Source organism: Glossina fuscipes, unplaced genomic scaffold (genome assembly GCF_014805625.2).
Source record: "Glossina fuscipes isolate IAEA_lab_2018 unplaced genomic scaffold, Yale_Gfus_2 0, whole genome shotgun sequence".
In the NCBI taxonomy this organism is placed as follows: Eukaryota; Metazoa; Arthropoda; class Insecta; order Diptera; family Glossinidae; genus Glossina; species Glossina fuscipes.
Genome location: NW_023998414.1, coordinates 24,325,341 through 24,338,621, shown reverse-complemented (window position 1 = coordinate 24,338,621; position 13,281 = coordinate 24,325,341). Strand labels below are relative to the sequence as shown.

Genomic DNA, 13,281 nt, shown 5'->3' with positions numbered 1-13,281 from the left:
ACGCGAATGATTTGAGAAAAGATACAATAGACATATCGAGTATATATCAATGACTAATGAGGCGGGAACCGCTTTTTGAGTCGGAAAGATATATTTTAGTACACAAGATAAAGTAATATTCATACGACATTTCCAAAGGCATAAAATGAGATAAGAAGTAGTAATAGACTTATGCCGAAAATGCAGAAGTATTATAGAAACACAAGATCATATTATTGCCGGATGCACAACACTAGCTAATGCCTGGGAATACCTGCACAGGAGTGCAAAATGGCGCTGTACACTAGATGGATATTATAGGCAACAAAGCCACACATATTATAAATGTTATAATCCCGCTCACGCAAAGTGTACAACGAGTTTGCTCCAATAAGAAGAAAGAGATAAAAATTATGTAGAATGTGGAAAAGGTTAATATAAATCTCATTGTGATATCATGCGCGGCGGAAGGGCAATAAAAGGCCTAAAATACTTACGTATAAATGATATACTGAAGAAGGTACAGAAAGGTAGTGCTGCTCTCTACAGCGATACAATAATAGAACACATCACAGAAGCATTAAGAGAAAAGATTACAAAATCACTTAACACAAATTCTTGGTGGAATACGCGCGGGGATGGGTGAATTGCCAAATCGAAGCTGAGGAATGTAGAAACTCAATAATAATGATATTGTATTATTAACAAAGCCATTAGCAATCCACCATTAAAATTTCACATAGATATGGATGGAAACGATCCAGCAACACGTCCTTACTTAGTAGCATATAGTTGAGTAGTTTTTACATGCATTTCTCTTACTCTACTTTCATATCTTACTTATATTATCAAGCTTATATTTTACGTTTCCACAGTAGTTCGTTTACAGATCTCGGGGGACAATGTTTCCCTCGTCTCGGGGAATAACATTCACTATTTATCGACTTTCGTGTCTTCGAAATTTCGTGTTTTCGCATTTGTTAAGACGTCAAAACTTTTACGAACAGATCGATGGAAAAGACGAGCGGCACACCACGGCCTAAATATGGCTCGTCCTTGTACCTCTCTTCGACGTATGATATGCAGAGAACTCATACGTTTCGTCGCTGATGATATGATATGGATATGAAAATACCTTCCGCTTATTTTTGATTACAAATGCATTTGCTTAAGACCAAATATTGGATGCAATTGACTAAAACTATTTAAAATTTGCCATCTAAAGTATATATTCGTGGACAAGATGGCGCTATTGATGACATTCAGAATATAATGTAATTAATATCTAGGAACCGTATAATAAAGTGAACACAAAACTGAAAGAAAAACTTCCTAGCACGGCTATGATTGACTGGAAATTTGTATTAGGTATCGGGGCAAAGTTTCGCGCTTGCGCAATTAAATAACTCTGGATTTGGCTTAATAGCGTTGCTTAAACTCGAAATGCTCTTCGGAATTGTCAGCTTTTCTTATTCTTGAGCTCCGTTTACGCTTACGCTTACTACCTCTCGTGAACAATTTTCTCTTGTTGGTCTTGCTCCAAAACCAAGTTAATGGTGCAAGTTCCGGATGACCCCAAGTCCACCGTAAACAATGCTAAAGCACTCTTGTCATCTTTCTTTGTGCAATCACCACTGATCGAAGACGAAGATTGTTCTATGTTCTCCATTGCACGTAAGCCTTCCAGTGGCCAAGGAGACAAATGAAAACTCTCGAACTGGCGAAAAGGAATATTCTTATCGGAAAGGCTAGGCAATCGTAACTCAGGCTCTTTCGATTCATTCGCTGCTCGTCCATCAGCAACAGCGAATAGATCGTCCAGCTCTGTAGGTGTTAAGCGGAAATCATTGAAGTTCTCAAACGAAAGATTGCTGTCGCAAACAATTGCAAATGGCCATTGCGACTCCACTGAACAACTTTCACAAGTTAGCCTGGAAACATCCTCTGTACTCATGTGTCCCGCCATTATATCTTCTGATATATTATCGCCATAATCAAAATATCCGGAAAATATACTACTGTCGTAAATACTTGGCAGTGGGAAATCCCTTACAGGATTTTCGCAAGCCATTCTCGGTTCTTGCCATCGTTCCACTTGTTTTATTTGTTGGCTATTTATATCCTCAGATGTATTTGTGCTCTGACCGAAGCAAAGCGAATTATCGGAGTCACCGTACCGCAATTCAGCTGGAAGTATGAACTCTCCGTAATTCCGTCGTGGCTGCAACTGTTGACCACGACCTTCTTCGATAAAATAAGACGCAGGTAGATTTACACCAAATTGATAATTTATTCCGTACAGCGGTGAAGCGGATAACGACAACGATTCTTCCAATTGTGATTGTTGGATGCTCGCTCTATATGTACGAAAGTAATAGTTTAACCAAGAATCCATAACTTCTTAAAAAATTGCTTTTCTTCTTTCTACCGTCATTCAAAGCGTATCACTGGCAATTATTAATTAACCTTCGGTTTATCGATCCGCTGCTTATACAATTTTTTCCACGATTAAAAAACACTACGCTCGGGGCTTCGTACAAAGAACCCGCCAAATATAATCGTCCTATGGCTAATAATATTTTTATTTATCTCTTTTATTTTTTTGACAAATAACGTATTGAATACTTGCTGCTGCAGGCGGAAAGTGACGATTGAAATTTGAAATTTCATCGATTGACGAGACGAAATTAGAAAATGAACGCAACCCCGTTTTCGAATACAGTTGATCATTTATAAATGATCTGTGAAAGTAGTCGCAATCATCTCGCATCCACCCTTTCATCTGTCTTATGTTTGTCAAGCTAAATGTTGCAATTGTTGGAACTATCTTGATCAAGCACAGTCATAGTTTCTCTCGAGGGAAAGTGTTACTGAAATTTCGAAAGGGATAAGGTGGATGAATTTTTACCATCTATTTTGTTGCATGAAAAAGTCTCTTTAATAATTTTCCATAAAAACCCTTGAGAAATGGTATTTTGACGTAGTAAACGAATGCGACAAATTTGGATAGGATGGAGACCGTTTCAAAATGGGAACTCACCAAATGCGAATTGAACTCTTAAGGTCAATTTTATTGGACTCCTTTACATGCAAAAGCTCCCAAAAAAAAAGAATAAATATAAATGAAGCTTGTTATGACAACAAGGTATAACTTTTCATATGAGAATAGGTTAATATGTGCAGTGGAGTAGGCGCTGCTTGCTGTTTAAGATACTTCCTCCACCGACTAATAGCATTTTAGCTTATTTTCTTATCTGACTTCATCGTTCAACGAATAGACTTTTATATGCTTCGGCAATTGATGCTTACAAGGATATATCACGTTGAACGTATCGCGTCCAGACGTTGTGTTCCTGCTAAATAATCTTTTCAAGGAAGAAAGTGTCCAAAAATTTTCTTTTGATGATTTGTAATTTTCGGCCAGAAGACCAGAAAAGTGGAGATCTGCAAGCTGGGAAATGAAATCTGGTGGAGAGTCTTCACTGTTGCACATCACTTCTGATTGCGGAGAAAATTGTAATGGTTCCACGAGACTATATTCTTACACGGTTATTCCCGGGTGACGTTGCACACATGTAGTAAAAATGTTCCACTTGATGCTCTTAGAAGCGGTTAGCCTCTTATTATTAGATAAAAGATACGTTATCTAGGTACCTATACTGCCTTGATAACCACGACGTTTATTGGACGTCCCATTAATGAGAAACAAAGGCGACTCGATGAAGTTATCAACAACAATTCGCACTTTATTGCAGAGTTTGCAGAGGTCGACTTTTTAAACTCAGAGTCAAGTGGCAATTCTCGTTGTTAATATTAATTAGAAAATTTAAGTAATTCCAAGAAAGAAGAAGAGAATCCATCGACGGTGGACCACATGGTTTTGAATGTCAATTGTCTTGGCCACTTCGTGATTTTTAGTTTAAATGCTTTGCAGGGGAATGAAATGTAACCCATGGCTATCATGCGTTGGCGGTAATAGCCAAGTTCAAAGAAATTAAAACGGACGAAGGAACTCGCATCGCAAAGAACCCTTGGGAATTCGCTGACCCTCAATCCTCTTCCATAGGCGGTGGCTGCTCCTAATGAAAGAAGGTTTTAGTCAAAAGTGGATTCAGTCACTGAACTACCTTGTGGGTCAAGGCGGGGGGACTAAGCACGTATAAGAAATTTAACTCTCGCTCGCAAGACGAAAGCTAATTTTCAGCTACGTGATCACCCCTCAGAATCATTTCACGACAGTTATTATGGACTTTGGTAATGTTCACTGAATGTAAGTGAGATAGCAAAATATGTAATAGCTGGCATTATGGGGTGTTCTGCGGCTGTGTGGTGTTAAAAATGTTCAATGTGAAGACGAAGGTCTTCGTTTCAACCTCAATAAAATCATAAATAACTTTTATTTAATTAATGAATTTTTCCTTAGTTGGGTGTTATATGCAGTGTTATATGCTCTGCTTGGCATATGGCTACAGGCCTTGCCGATATTTGCATATTACACATATTATATCAATAGTGTTACCGGATCGTAATTAAGCTATTCCGCTTGATAACAGTCGATACCGTGTTTTTAGCCCCACGTTTTTATTCCGTTCAAAAAAATCAAAAAATGATTTGTTCTCTGAGTACTTTAACAAAAAAACGTGAATAACGGTATAATAAAATGTAGACAATTTATACTACATGTAGACAATATGCCAAGTTGACTGTTAGGAAACAGTTAGCAGTCGCATCAACAAATTTATGGCTTTCTAAATGTTAATCGTGAATATGGGTCGAACAATGCTCCCTAAAGGTATACGATCGATCATTTTCAAAAATGTACACTCATGCATACGAGCGTGATTGTATTTCGTTTTTAATAAAGCATGCATTCGAATGCATTCGAAGTTGAACTAAATCGGGAAAATGGAAGAAAGATGTAAACCCTGAGGACGAATGCAAAAGCATGCCGAAACGAGATCCTGTACTACCTGGAGAAGCTCATGCGATCAAATTTTTTTTTTTTTTTTTTTTGCTTATTTGGTCGAAGAAAACAGTTATTAGTGACGAGGACGCGAGTGTGATTTACAAAATATTGCCGTTCAACTGACAATGCACAAGATATTTCCTTAAATGGTTTAACTTTAACACACATGCATATAGCGATCGTTTTATTATCATATTAAATTCACGAATAAACGTGAATCGATTCGTTTTATCGGTTATTCACAAACAAATATCAATTAAATCTATTTTACGATAAAAAATTTCTAACAAAAGTATATGACTTGGATTTATCATTTATCAGAGAAATTGATTACCGAAATCGACGATAGATATATAGAGTATATTAATATCAAAATTTGGTTTCTCACACTCAAACGAGAGTACATTAACAAACTTCGATTGCCGTATCGCGGGAGCTTAAAAACATATGAGGTGATAAATTTTGAACATGCCACTGTTGTCTACTTTGCCTCCTTTGTATTGAATAAGTCCGTAATTACTACATATATATATTGTAGTAATATATATATATATATATATATATATATATATATATAGATATTACAAAGGCGTGTTTTGAAATTTTTATGATTTTTTTTTTTGTTTTCTTCGTCTAATGTATTGTGTAGTAATTCATTTTAATAGTAAAAATGAAATTCTTTAAAAAAAAGAAAAAAAAAAAAAAATTGGAATTTTTTTCAAAACTCCAAACCATCTTTAAGTGCACATTCATTTCCGTACCATTTCGTACAGGTACTAAACTATTGTCCGAAAGATATGAAGGCTGATATATGTGTTCATCTAAATCGCAAAGTATTTAACGAGCATCCAGCATTTCGTCTTGCCTCGGATGGTTGTCTTAGAGCGTTGGCCATGCATTTTATGATGTCCCATTCAGCACCCGGCGACTTACTCTATCATACTGGCGAAAGTATTGATAGTTTGTGTTTTATAGTGACCGGTAGTTTAGAGGTTATACAGGATGACGAAGTTGTGGCAATACTGGGTAAGTGAGAAAGAAATGCAAAACAAGTGAAGCAAAAGTGTTTTAATTATAATATTAATCCTTTATACCAAAAAAAAAAAAAAAAAATATATATATATATATATATATATATATATATATATGTATGCATATATATATAGGTAAAGGTGACGTTTTCGGTGACCAATTCTGGAAGGATTCGGCCGTTGGCCAGAGTGCTGCCAATGTCCGTGCTCTAACCTATTGTGATTTGCATGCCATCAAACGTGATAAATTGCTCGAAGTTCTTGATTTTTATTCAGCCTTCGCCAATAGTTTTGCACGCAACCTTGTGCTCACCTATAATTTAAGACATCGACTGATTTTTCGCAAGGTGGCCGATGTGAAGCGCGAAAAAGAATTGGCCGAAAGGCGTAAAAATGAACCACAATTGCCTCAAAATCAAGATCATTTGGTGCGTAAGATATTTTCGAAATTCCGACGTACGCCGCAGGTTCAAGCCGGCTCGAAAGAGGCCGTTTCGGGTCAAAGTGATGTCGAGAAAGGTGGCGGCAGCGGTGGAGGTAGTGGTGGCGGCGGAGGCGGTGGAGTTGGAGGTGCCGGTACTGGTGGTGGTACCGTTACCGACAACGAAACCGATCGCAATAAGGTGAGTTGTTTTATTCGTTCTTTTTTTCTTTTGTTTTTTTTTTTTTTTTTTGTTTTTTTTTTGGTTTTTCTGTTTCTTGTGTCTTTGTTTATTTTGTACTCACTGTTAATGAATTGATTGCTATTAGAAACCAGAGAGAATCAAAATTAATTAAATTATCTATCTATCTATCTATCTGTGGCTGAAATTAATTGTGTGCTTAAATGTTAAATGTTTTTTTTTTAATTTATGTTTAAAAAATTAAACAAAAAGTCGAGAACAATATTTAATGGTCATGTAAGTGTTGGTTGTGTAAATTGTTTGATAACTCTAGAACTGAACAGTTTTTTAATGTATGAAAATTCGTCTTCAAACTAAATTCAAGAGCTTTCGAAAGACGGTTTGTATTGTTTCCAATTTTATATATGCTGTACAATTTAGATATTCTTAGATATCTTGCAACAACAAAATGAGTTTGTAATCAATGTAAAAAATTTAATCCAAAAATACGCACAAGAAGCTGCCGGGACGCGTAGTTCATTCCAATTATTAAATCAGTTTTCTCGGTCGCTGCACATCGCAAACAGTCTGATATGAAAATTACATGTTTCGTCGCAGTGGAAATCCGAAATCGAAGATATATTCGATTAGTTCACTTAGCGGAAATAAAATCCCGAATAAAATTCATGAAAGAACTGCAACAAATTGTGCCTTCCTGGTTCGGGCAAGCAGAGATACCCTGCACTATGCACAACTGCAATTCTTACACCTTTCTTCTCGATAGGCGTAAGAAGATTAGCTTTTTTTCTTTTCTTTTTTTTTTTTCAAGAGAATTGTGAAAAAATATTTGATTGAAAAGACTTCGCTTCATTATTGTCCAAATCTTGCAATCTCAAGCTCAAAGATAGAGAAGAGCTACTAAAAGCATTATAGTGGAGCGTGGCTTGTCATTAAGTAACCTACATCACCTCCCTTAATACTACTATTCGTATAAGGACTATTCAACATAAGCAATTATAGGGAAAGTGCTCGAAAAAGTGGCGCGAGTCGATCCATTTTCAAATGCGTTCCTCCTCGAGCCAAAATACGTCGGTGCAACTAATTTTATGAAAACGCCTCGAAAATTTGCGACTTGTAGGCTGAACAAAAGAAGACAAAATGGACAGATGGACAGATGGACAGACGGATAGACATTCCGTCGCTGTAATAGAAAAAGGTTAGTTGAGTTTTTACAATAGAATCTTACATATAAAATTTAGGCAGATTTTACTCTACATTTTTAAGAGTTTATCAAAATCTTATATATATATAAATATATATATATATGTAGAAACATGTCATGGCTGCGATTTTATGAGAATAATGTTTCATTAACAAGCTAATAAGTTGATAATACTTTCATATAAAATATCTTCCGACTTTTGAATATGAAAACTCAATTGTTGAGGCTGTTCGATCGCTCGATTAATACGTAACGTTAGAGAATTATTTTTCAGAATAAAAAAAAATAAAAAAATATTTTAATTGGAGTCTTTACTTCTTTATAAAAAGAGTTGTTTTGTTTTTGTTTTTTTTTTTTTGTTTTTTGTATTGAATGCGAAATTGTTTATGCATACACTGTTTTACAAACTCATTAACGCTTGTGCTGTTCGCCTAATATAGGTTATATGTACATGTCTGTTTTAGTTTGTTGTTAAATTGTTCTAAAAATTAATAAAGTTCTTGAAAAGTAATAATAAAAAGTACACAACAACTTATGCTCGTTTCTTTTTTCTTTTTATATCTATTACTCTTTCTCCCTCTCTGCCTTTCTCCTTGTTTTTTTTCTTTTTTTCTTTTAAAACTGCTAAATAATTAATAATATAAAACCTTTATCATAATTGTTATATGTACTGTCACATACATATTTATATATGTACATATATATATATATATATAAATATATATATAAATGTATGTATATATATAAATGTATTTCTGTGCTCACACAATCTATATGCTCATCTTCCCGAAACAATATATCACATAATTGTGTTATTGAATCCTTAATTACCTTAACTCCATGACATAAACATATATTTTTGTGTGGAAAGCAGTTACCCGCCAAATTAACATTAACCGAGGACTCCCGCATTTTAACCACTGCTGCTGCACCCTCACCCACGCCCTCTCCATCACCCTCATCGGGTCCACCATCTGCGCGTAGTACGCGTGCTAGCAAATGGGGACGCCTTCTGGGTAGTTCAAGTGTCGATTCAGCTAGCGATACTAGCGCCAAAGTAGCAGTCTCGAGAAGTTTGAGTGCCCGCGAAAGTCTGCGTGAGAGCACGGCCCAAGCGAGGCAGAGTAGTACTTCGAGTAGTAATGGTGGACAAGGCAATAAAGTAAATGTAACAGTATTTCTCTTGTTTTTATTATAAAACAAAAAACTTAATTAATTCATTTATCGATCGATGTTTTAATTAAAATTTTTAGTGTAACAATTGTTTTATTTTTTTTTTTTTTTTGTTTTTGTGTATTTTGTTTTCTTTTTTTTTTTTTTTTTGTTTTTATTCTCTCTCTTTTTCGAAACAATTTAACATAATTTATAAAAAAATAGTATTAAGATTAAAAACGTAACTCGAAGCGATTGAAACGATGCTTGATATAATTTTCACTTGGGCTAACTTAACCGATTTTTTACTAATTAACCAAACATACGAATATTTATGATGACGAATTATATATATGGGCGAGGTCGGACGCATTCTATCGCTCTTAGATATCGTTTCGTTTAAACATCAGAAAATTTCTAAAACAGAAAGTTATGACTGCCGTCATTCCGACAATTTTCAGTATTTACCTTTGGGGAAATGTTACAAATGAGGGCATGTTTCATAGCCACTTATGTAACATTCGGAAAAGTTATTCATCTTGGCAGTTCTTCATCAAGTCATTGTGTTCAGAAAACATCTAAAAAATATGGGAAAAAGAGTCTGCCGAGAGAGCCGCTGAGAAGTTATAGCTTAATATAATTTTTTTTCTGTTTTCTATCACTATCAGATACGTTCGGAATATGTTTATACTCATTTAAAACCAATTCCAAATATTTATACACATGGCTTGGCTTTCAGTACAAATGAGGGTGAGAATGACTTGAAAGCTTTCAGTGCTTGTGTCAAAGTATCATCTTAAAAATGTAGGATGAAATTTTTTAAATTGTTTAAACGCTCAGCTATAGAAGTACACATCTGCACACAAGTGTTATTGCCGTTGTGCAAAAGAGATACCTTGAAGCCAAACGAGATAGAGGAATTAAAAAGGAAAACTTGGAAGGACAGTTTTATGATAATCGGATCGTAGACTAATGGAGTGCAGGCGGAGAAAACAATAAAAATTGCATTATAATAAAATAATAAGATTTGTATAACATATATGTTTTCAAAGCTTGAAACACTTGTATGGTGTCTTTAAAATCCCATCCGCTAGAGAATGCGGTCGGATATATTTGATAAGTTAATCCAAATATTCTTTTGTTAACAAAAGAATGTCGTTCTTCTGATCGCATAATTGACGTTTTTTCATTCAAACACTTGAGAATCAACATTTCTAACAAAGCCTATGCCATTCTCTACATATAGCAATGTAGATTACATAACTCTCTATAGGTTTTGTGTTCCTTTTTTAATGCAAATTTGCATCAGCTAAACTGAAAAATGAACCGGAGATTAGACATTTTTTTTTTACATATTTCCACAACCAAATATATTTTTTAGCGCTGGAATAAAAATTTAAAAATAGTTTCGTTTATTATTGCAACGTGTATCTTTTCATCCATCCAAAGAACGAATTGCCAAGAAGAGAGAGTGGCGTTAACGCTAAAGTTAAATTTTTGCAAATTAGTTCTGGAAAAGTAACATTTTGAAAATACCTTTAACCAAGCGACAATTTTTCATCATCACCCCAACCAATCCTGAAGGGGTTGAGTTAAGCGAAACAAGTCAAAAAATGCTTTTCTACTCAACTTGTAAATGGGCAGTTAAGATCAATTATCTACGAATGCATCTCAAACTACTATTGATGCTTTGCTTACATTGATGTCTCCTGCTCGGTATCAATTAGGTTAAGCAACGCACCGCCCTAAGGGAAATGTCTATAGAAGCAGCTTAAACGGATTTTCTGTAGTTATTGGCGGTTTTTTTGTTAGATAAAACAATTTACTTGGAATATGAATCATTAATCTGTCATCTGATTGTTTGATACAGCAGTGGCTACGTAATCATATCCTCAATGTAGAGTTTCGGATACTCATTTGCATTGCAATCATTTTGACTATGCAAAAGTTGTATTTCATCCAACAAAGACTTTGTTCTACTTACAGGATAAAATGATTCTTCGAAAGGATTAGAATTTTAATATCTTTGGAAATTTAATAAAATTTAAAAATATATATATATATTGAAGAATTAAAAAGAAAAATTCTTTTATCTATGAGGACGTTTTTAATCTTATTTAAAGTATTATTTTAGATTTTCGATTTTAGTTCGCATTTAATGTATTTTGTACAAAAATGAAATAATTTTGAAAAATTAAAAAATTTCCTATTATATAAGAAGAAGTAATATCATTAATATCATAACTAAAGTAATTTATATTTAAATGTATTTTTCTCTTTCGTCTAACTATTCCCATACTGATGGAATGTGAATCTTTTCAAATTATTTATTTTGGAATGAATGGACAACAACAAAAACAAATATTTTATAAAATAAAATAAAATTTCTACAACAACTGGCACCTGACTGCACCTGATTGAATGCCTCAAAATAATAAAATAAACCAAATAACGTTAAACGTTGTCATAAAAACCACCACTTTATCTCTATCCCTTTCTATACGCATCACTTTTTCTCTTATCGTAAATTTTTGCATTTTATATTTCCTTTTCTCTTTTACGGGTATATTGCTCTTTCTTTTTCTTTGTCTCTCTTGATCTCTCTCTCTCTCTCTTTCTCTCTCTCTCTCTCTCTCTCTCTCTTTCTTTCTTTCTCGGTTTCTTTCTCTTTTATTTTGTTTTCTATTTTCTTTACCTTTACTTTACTAATTTGTAAACTTAGATATTTCCAAAAGCTCCAAAACTTCAAGCTAGCCAAGCTACGTTAGCTCGCCAGGATACTATTGATGAAGGAGGCGAAGTGGAATCGTCACCGCCGAGCCGTGATAGCAGAGTAGTTATAGAAGGTAGCAGTACTCCATCGGCCGGTAATATACCCAAAGATCGAACTTTGGCCTTGGAGAAGGAGCGCCAAATTGAAATGGCTTCATCGCGTGCCACCACGTCAGACACTTACGATACTGGATTAAGGGAACAACCACCCACGTTAGCTCAGCGAGACTTAATAGCCACCGTTTTAGATCTTAAGGTGGATGTTCGCTTGGAGTTGCAACGCATGCAACAGCGGATTGGACGCATCGAAGACATGCTGGGCGAATTAGTGAAACGTTTACAGCAAGATTCTTCAGGACAAACTACACCCGGTGATGATAATATTTGTGTGTGCGGCGGCAGCGGCGGTGGTGGCAGTAGTGGTATAGGTGGGGGCGGCAATGCTATGATGGCGGCCAGTAGCAGCAGTGGCGGGGGCTTAGTTGGTAGACGCTCCGAGGGGGGTGCAATTACTCATTCGAACGCCCCGACTCCAGCTGCCGACACTGTGATAACCATTTCCACGGTTGGCAGCAGTGCTGCAACTTTGGCTACTACGGCGGCTGTAAACGCCACCTCGCTCACTACAGTTCAACCGGCAGCAACGGCAGTAGCAAGTTCAACAAATCTGCTGAATCCCGTGCAGATGGTCACCAGTTCGGGTGGCAATGGCCTAGGGCCGTTAATGCTCAAAAAGCGACGTTCGAAGAGCAGGAAGGCACCCGCGCCTCCCAAGCAGGCCCATCCGCAAACTGCTGCCGCGGCCGCTATCTCTGTTCAGAGTCCCGAACAGCAACGGCTACTCGAAGAGGATCCAACGGCCGCCTCAACCGCTGTGGCCACCACTGCTGTGGTTAGTACTAACACACCCAGCGGCACTGGCGGAGCCATTACATCAACAACAATAACAACAACTGGCTCCAGTTCAGCAACTTCCGGAGGACGCACGAAACGTGAATTTCTCTAGCCAAAAATTCTAGTACGCCATCAGTCCGATAACAGCAGCTTCGAACAGTAATAGCAATCTAAAGCCCCTTCAAACGCTTCAATGCTGTTGGCGTGCATTTCTCTAATTTCGCTTTTGAATTGAAAAACGTAAAAATTTGAAACAAAAAACAAAACAAAAAAAGAAAGAAGAAAACAAACAAACAAATAACAAAAATAAAAACAAAAAACAAAAACCTAAAGACATAAGCGAGAAAAAAAAGAACAAAGAAAAAAAAAAAAAAAAAACAAGTGTAAACTCATTTGAAGCATATTGCTTGAAGAAATTTTTGCTATTTACTTAACTTACATAATATTTGTGATAAACATCATTAAAACACACATTAATGCATACAAAAAAACTGAAACAAAAAAAAAAAGGAAAAAGAAAACCTATTGTAACACATATAAAATGAAAAATATATCCAGGAAACCTTTTTGGTTTTATATATAACTTAAGTTGAATGATATATATTAACATTAAAAGAGGACGGACGTAACTCCATAATTAGCTATTGAATTGATACACATTTT

At 35.6% G+C, this 13,281-nt stretch overlaps 1 protein-coding gene across 1 annotated transcript in view; it reads left to right on the top strand.

The window, feature by feature from the left end:
- The window catches only part of LOC119632779 (potassium voltage-gated channel protein eag), a 40,198-nt gene extending 27,280 nt beyond the window's left edge, over positions 1-12,918 (top strand). Inside the window, 6 exon segments of the mRNA XM_038025900.1 lie at positions 555-621; positions 2,865-2,871; positions 5,719-5,971; positions 6,112-6,599; positions 8,675-8,962; positions 11,675-12,918. Of these exon segments, the coding sequence (XP_037881828.1) occupies positions 555-621; positions 2,865-2,871; positions 5,719-5,971; positions 6,112-6,599; positions 8,675-8,962; positions 11,675-12,730 (2,159 nt within the window). The 3' untranslated portion in view covers positions 12,731-12,918.
- Positions 12,919-13,281: the final 363 nt, after the last annotated feature.